General features: G+C 39.0%; 1 protein-coding gene across 1 annotated transcript in view; it reads left to right on the forward strand.

Moving 5' to 3' along the window:
- Positions 1 to 4,630, forward strand: part of LOC147629849 (protein NTM1-like 9) — a 4,939-nt gene extending 309 nt beyond the window's left edge. The window contains exons 1-4 of the mRNA XM_086811385.1: positions 1 to 387; positions 1,352 to 2,538; positions 2,896 to 2,998; positions 3,085 to 4,630. The exon at positions 1 to 387 is cut by the window's left edge and continues 309 nt beyond it. Coding sequence (XP_086667511.1) covers positions 231 to 387; positions 1,352 to 2,538; positions 2,896 to 2,998; positions 3,085 to 3,926 — 2,289 coding nt within the window. The 5' untranslated portion in view covers positions 1 to 230 and the 3' untranslated portion in view covers positions 3,927 to 4,630. The remainder of the gene's footprint in view (positions 388 to 1,351; positions 2,539 to 2,895; positions 2,999 to 3,084) is intronic.
- Positions 4,631 to 7,680: the final 3,050 nt, after the last annotated feature.

Consider the following 7,680-nt stretch of genomic DNA (forward strand, 5'->3'; position numbering starts at 1 on the left):
TCTGCACCCTAGTTGTATTGTCTGTACAGATCCAACCTCACGCCTATTTGTACAGATCCATATCCTATTTGTACAGATCCATATCCTATTTCTCTTTTAAATCCTCATATTTGCTCATGTTCCTAATCCTTAAAAATAAAAGAAGAAGCGAAAACCTCCTGTAAGTCCAAAAAAGGATTTTTTGTCTGCTTTCAAACCTCTTGACAAGCAGACCTAGACCTTCTACTTGGATGGCAGGACCTGTTCTACCCCCAGGATTCAGATTCCACCCCACTGACGAAGAGCTTCTGGCGCACTATCTCAGGAAGAAAGTCTCCGGCAGGAGAGTGGAAGAGGGAGTGATTGGAGAGCTTGACATCTACAAGTTTGAGCCCTCAGATCTACCTGGTATGCTACCCGGTTCATCTCTTTTCAGCTCGAATCAATAATTAGTTGCCTAATTCTCTCCTTTTTTCCTCGTACACACCCTTGTACACACGTGTGCGTGCATGCTCTGTGTGTGTGTGTGTACACACATGTATATGTATACAGATATTTATGTCTATATGCATATACAGATATATATGTATATACGCACATATACATGTATATATGTGCATATGTGTGCTCACACACACACACACACACATTTATATACCATGTGTACACACATGTATATGTATCTGTATATGTGTGTGCACACATATATATGTGTATATGCGTATACAGATATATATGTATATACGCACACGTAAACACACACACACACACATATTTGTGTGTACACACATACATACATACATTTATGTATGTATGTGTATATATGCACACATGTATATCTATACACACATAGACACATACACACATTATATATATATATATATGTGTGTGTGTGTGTGTGTATGTATGTACTATTTTTATATACATGTAATTTATATATATATATATATATATACACACACACACACACACACACACACATAAATATTTAGATGTATGTATGTATGCATGCATGCATGCATATATTCATATATATTTATATATATATATAAAATATATTTATATGTGTGGCTTGTGTGAGAGAGATATGTGAGATATATATATATATATATCACACACACACACACATATTTGTATATATATATGTGTGTGTGTGTGTGTGTGTGTAAATTTGTATGTATATGTATCTGACACACACAAATACATGCATGCATGTAGACATATGTGCACATGCGTGTGTTTGTATTGATGTGTGCACAGTGTGCGTGTATGCATGTATGTATGATATGATTTTCAATCTTGGTATATATCTTGATACTTGATGATGTGGACGTGTGATTTTTTACTGAAATTTGTCTTTTTTGTTTTGCAGGATTATCCATTTTGCGTAGTAGGGATCCGGAGTGGTATTTTTTCAATGCCCAAGATAAGAAGTATCTCCATGGCTCACGCACTAACAGGACAACAAAAGCAGGCTACTGGAAGGCAACAGGCAAGGATAGGAAAGTCAGTGTGGGCACTTGCACTGTGGGCATGAAGAAGACTCTGATCTATCACCTGGGACGGGCTCCCAATGGAGAGCGGACAGATTGGATCATGCACGAGTACAGGTTAGATGAAGAGTTTGAGAAGAGAATCAAAGTTGTAAATCCCTATGTGCTGTGCCGAGTCCGTAGGAAGGGGGGGCTCGGGCCGAGAAATGGAGAGCAGTATGGCGCACCTGTGCTGGAGCTGAATCAAGAAGACGAAGCCGATCTCTTCACGGATTATTTAACAGCAAATGTTGAAAGTGAGGTGCCTTCTGGATGGCCAGAGCTTTTCAATAACCTGGACCTGGAGCAGGGTCAGGAAATGCCACTGCAAGTTTCAGTTGATGAGGGCTTCTTAGGGATGGAAAGTTTTGGCTCTGGGGAGGAGTTGGACTCCTTTTTTCAATCGCTCATCTCCACTGAAGCACACGAGCAGAAACCCGCTGAGGGAGGGTTAATATCAGTGGACAGGTTTCTTGGTCTTGCTGACAACCAGTTTGAGCCAACTCAAGAAGCACCGTTCAGCTTATTGGATCTTGATGTGAATGGCATGGAAAGCCTTCACAGTGTGTTGCACCCAGCCCCTGATGAAGCTGACATCTTGGGAGAGATGCTACACCTTGTCCATGGCCAGGCCGAGACACCACACAATCCAGATGGCATGATTAATGGAATGACTTCGCAAGGTCTTGCGCACAACCTGGTCTCATTTGGCAATGATAATGCTGGCTATTTGGAGTTAGCAGACTTGGAAGATCCCATTGATGAACTTATAGCAAGTTTACCGTTTGAATCTGGTGAATTTAGAAGTCTCGAAGAGTTAATCTTTGAGCCAGACAATGGGATTCAGCTTCGGATGGGTGACAGAAGGGTGCAGGAAGGGCTCGTCCAACAGGGCATGGCTGCACGCAGGCTGAGACTGCAATTACCGAGCCTTCATGCAATTGCTGATGAGGAAGGAAGCATTATGAGCTTGCAGCAGCCCGAGGCAAGAGGCACTGTTCATGGGCAGTTGTCTCTATCACCAGAGGTGAGAAGCACCACTAATTTATTCACTCTCTGACCCATGTGATTATTACCAGGATATATGATACCTGGAGGCAAAGAACAAGCCAGGAGCTTGTAGATGGTATGTGCATGGTGCAAAGATTGCTGGGGATTATCTGGTAAGGTTGGTCGCTTCTTAGTGGCTAGCAGGGATGCTGCTTTTGCACATCGGGGGTGGCCCAAACTCTACACACCTCCTTGAGTTTATCCTGATGTTTTTTGATGGGCAAAACTAACAGATATGGCCGACCTTGCCCTGGTTTTTGGGCAGCACCCATCTGGGTTCTTAGTATATTTTGTAAAACTTATCAGTAACTGAGGCAGTTATCTTATTTCACAGGTACTATTACATGATTCTGGAGATCTGAGTGATGTAGACAATATACATAGTGCATTGCTAACATTAAATGACGGAGGCAGCTTTTCTGGCGATTTGTCTTCAGGTATATGTTTTACTAGGACCATTTGATTATGAAGAAGACGACATCATGTTTTTGTGGGTTTCCTGAATAGTGCTACTCTGCTGCAGGTTTTGGCTTAAACTCAGATCAAGAAGCAGGGGTTGTCCAGTATTCAACTCATGCTTTCATCTCAAACCACTCTTCTTCATGCACTGCATATGAGCAAGTGCTGCCTCAGTGCTCACAAGTAGATAATGTAGTTTTGCAGCATGGGGATCCAGTAGCTTCTTTTTTGGTAGGGTCAACACAGGAGGAAACCAATGTAGAAGCATTTTCCAATGGAGAGCATGATCTAAATGATTGTCCAACACAGTCAATGTCAGTAGGTGGACGAAGCAGTTTTGTAACTGGGACATCCCTTGAATTAAATCTTTCTAGCATTCAGGGTGTGGTCCAGCCTGTTCCTGAGGCCGCCCATGATCTATCCATTTCTTCTTCGACACAGAGACGGCTATCACCCACATCCATTGTGAGAGTTATCTTAGGTTTTCTTGGAGATGTCCCTGTTTTCCCTGCATCTGCAGCAGAGTTGCCTGTTGAGCTGAAAGAGGTTAATCCTCTCTTGAAAGAAAGCCCAGATGGCAGTAGGTGTTCTGAAGTAGAAACTGAGCTTGGACAGGCAACCCCTCCACATGCACATGCTTTAGGCATTACAAGACCTTTCTTACAGCACAGGGTAAAGTCAAACCCTCCATTGGGTGTGGATCAAGTGCCAGGAATATCTGAGATGCAATTTGGACATTCTTTAACTCAGGTTATTTCTGATGAAGGTCTCAGGAAGCGTTGCAAGAGCCTCAGTAGTGGCCTCTCAATATTTCTTTTCTGGGTAGCTACTTCAGCCCTGATCCTATTCTGCCTATTCCGTGGATTCTGTAGGTTGACAAGAAGTGCTTTCACTGTTGTCTTGTGATGGGAGAAACTTTACTGTATTGCCCTCATTAGCTCATTTACAGCATTCGTGAACCATTTAGCTGTCAAGGATGCCTATCTCCATGGTTCTAGTATCGTGTTCCAACAAAAAAGGCAGGTTCATGGTGTTGGAATAGTGGTGAAATCAGCTTATTTAAATAAAGGACAGTGCTCTGGAATTACAGTTATTTGAAGCCTCTTGTATGGCTAGATGGTGACATGCGACGGTAAAGAGCTCTTGTTCTCTTGACACTTTTTCATGTATAAAATGCCTAGCATGAAGATAGGGGAATGGTAAAGGCTGTATTCTTGTGTTGGATCACGCACTTAGAAATGATGGAAAGAAGACTCTTATCATGTATGGCTAGCACCCGAGTAGTGTATGCAAGCATGCATGGTGGGTGCCCAATCAGTATTGTTACTTTGTGATTGGAAGGATGAATAAACTTTGAAGATGTCAAGATGACTCTTGGCCGGTTTAGGGACTGAACAAGGATGGGATATTGCATGCAAGTGTGGGAACACTTTACTAGAGCATTGAAAGATGATTATCTGAGAGGAACACTAAAAGGAGCCCTTTGGCGTGAGACTCTTAAATTCATGATGAGTAGAAGCATTTGTTAATTAGTTGTCTTGCTACCTTGGATTATTTTTGTTATAATTTTGCAAGTTACTATCAAAATTGAAACCCATTAATTGGTAAAAGTGGTTGTCAATATGAGGAAAGTATTTCAAGTGTCAATCCAACCTTCCATGGGGTAGATGATCTGCAGATAATAATGGTGGTGAAAATTAATGCTCCTCTTGTTATTGTGGTTGTGCTGCCAATGGTTGCTCTATTTTGTAAGGCTTTCTTTTGGGACAAGCCACATGGTGTTTGACTATGCTAGTACATTTTATAGTATCCAGCTTGGTTGGTTGTAAGTGGTTTATGGTTAGGAGATGGCATATGTAGGTTGACACTATTTAATAGGATGCATGCAAGTGGGATGTGAGACCGAATGCACGGCTAGAGATGAGACATTTTGTGCCTAATGTGCATGGACCAAATGGGTGTCCTTACGATCTTAGATGGCTTGGAAGCGATGCTGAGATTATATCTCCTTTGTAGTATAACCCATGGTTGGTTGATGATGTTGAATTGGATAAGTTGTAGAATTGCGATTTGGGATGATCTATGGTACAGCTATCATCGGGTGGTATATATAGATTATTTCGACAACCTTCTTACTGTTTGAGAACTATCTTCACCCATGTTATGCGTCATTCTTAGTGCATGACATCCTTTGTTTAAAGTTTACTTGGATTACCATCAATCCTTTTGGAGTACATGGGTGGGTAGATGATGTTAGTTTGTAACTCAATTTATAACAATAATTTATCTTTCTTTAAGTTGTCTTGTGGAATATTATGCTATTTATGTGAATGCATTTAATTTTTGTTTGGTATTAGCGTACATGTTCTAGACTAGGCTTTGTAGTAGCATAATTTGAGAAATGACTCAATTTGCAAATATTGTAGCCACAAGGGCTCGGCTACCTTTGATATGATTGTATGATATATAGATTGGTTCTATAGCCTTATTGAGATTATGAGTTGGAGATCTGTATTTGTGTAGTGCATGGTATCATTCGGCTTAAAGTTTGCCTAGTTTGTTATCAAAGCTTCTTATCGGAGCGTATGAGTGGGTAGATGTCATTAATTTGTAATTCAATTTACAAGAGTAATTTAATATTATTTTCTTCTTGTTTGAAGGTCTATCTTGTGAAATAATCTGGACTTTCATTTCCTTACATGGTATCACGGCATATAAAGTTGGCTTTGTGGTAGTACATTCGGAGAAATGTCCAAACATGCAAATAGTGCAGCTTTATTTGGTGAAGGGAAGTTTAGAAGGCTAACTACAATCTTTGGAAGTTTAAATTGAGGTCAATACTAACAAATTGGACATTGCTATTGGAGTTAATCGGATGTCACAGTCCACTTTGGATCCTATGGCTCTTAATGCAAACAATTATGGGAGATTTTGCTCTTGCTTTGTTGTAGAGAAGAATAGAGATAGATACTCTGTGGCATTGATACTATCATCGTTGATTTTGTTATGACTCGTTCAACATTGTAGAAGTCGGTGATTTGAAAAAAAGTTGAAGGTTACATAAGGAGGCCGAATTTGATCTAACCTAGAATTTCACAAATGTTTTATAGAAGTCATGTACCTTTGCTCAAGGTGGTTTGTCAAGTATAACCCACTCTACACAAAAAAAGTGCAATAAACGAATTTTCAATCATCTAATCAATCTAGTAGAGAATATTCTTATGTCCAAGAGTCTAGTAGCAATGAGGATGTACACAAGTTATTACATGGATGTAGATAGAATCATAAACCAAATATGGATCAAGGAAACAATAATGCACTCGATTTGACCATTGGTTGTATAGAACTAACCTGATAGAGCAAGGGCTAACTATTCAAGCAAACACTGAGCTTCATCTTCTCACTATGTGTAGAATAGTACACAAAGTTAAAAATACCATGGTAGGCTACTCGAGAACTAAATCGAGAGGGTTGATGGAAATCAATGGATAAAGAAGTGAACTTAAAAAAATCAACAAAGCCTTGACTATATTGGATCCACCCTTGGTAAGAGTGCATGAAGACAAGCTCTTAATGGTTTTATTACTCACCATGTGATAAGGGTTTGACCACCCTCCTCAAATTGGCTAAAACATTTCTGTTTTGAATCTTTGTAAAGAGCGTAAGTATTCAATCTTTTGCTATAACTTATTTTGTTGTTTAATGTCCAGTAATCTGCTTGTGTTACTAGGTTGGTGTGGCATAGTTTGAAGATCCTAGTTGGCAAGAACGGTGCAAATTCGCTAAGGCTTCGTGGACTCAAGAATTCAAAATTAATATAATCCAAGTAAGTGCTCTGTTTTTATAACCTTTTGCTTCATTGCACATTATAAATATGAATATTTATAAGTGGTATTTGTGCGTCCATGCTACATATTTCAAAAATATGAAGAGTTAATTATTATGTATACGTTTAAATTATTTTAATATATGTTCAACATGAAAAATACAAAAGTTTATGTGAAGAAAATTGATGAGTTACAAACTCAACGTATATATGAGTTGTGAAAAAAATGGTAAGTTGGTATTATCTTATGAATGGCTTATCTTTGATTAAGTGAGTGGAATATTATTCCAATTTATGATACTAGGTCTTCAAAGTTCATACCCTAAGGAAGTGCACCAAGCCTTCCTAGGAAGGTGAAGTCCATGACACAAGTGTTCCTCTTGCGAGTTTATGGGGCACATAGGTGCCATGTAGACCTCATCTCATGAAACAAGAAAAAACTTTATCCTTGACAAAATAGACTATAAATATTTGCATTGATTAAAGGCTCTAACTATAATCTTTGTTTGAGGCTAAATGAGTTATGAATATAGAAAATGACTTGTAGGCTTTTCATTAGATGGCGATGTAGAAAAATGATCTATGGGATTAACATAGGGTGGAAAAATGCTTCATGAGAAAAAGCATGCATGGTTCTTATGATTAGTGGATCCTAAACAAGATGCAATGACTATATAGACTATTTTCATACTTTCTTATGATTGAAGGGCAAATAATCTTCCACCTATATTAGATTGAGAAGATTGAAGGTTTTAGTTGTAGTGAACATTGAAGGTTAAAGAATATTTTAGCTATATTGGGGAGAGAACATTGAAGGTTAAATAATATACATTC

The sequence above is a fragment of the Cibotium barometz genome, chromosome 17 (assembly GCF_041138505.1).
Source record: "Cibotium barometz isolate CiBa-2024 chromosome 17, ASM4113850v1, whole genome shotgun sequence".
Classification (NCBI taxonomy): domain Eukaryota; kingdom Viridiplantae; phylum Streptophyta; class Polypodiopsida; order Cyatheales; family Cibotiaceae; genus Cibotium; species Cibotium barometz.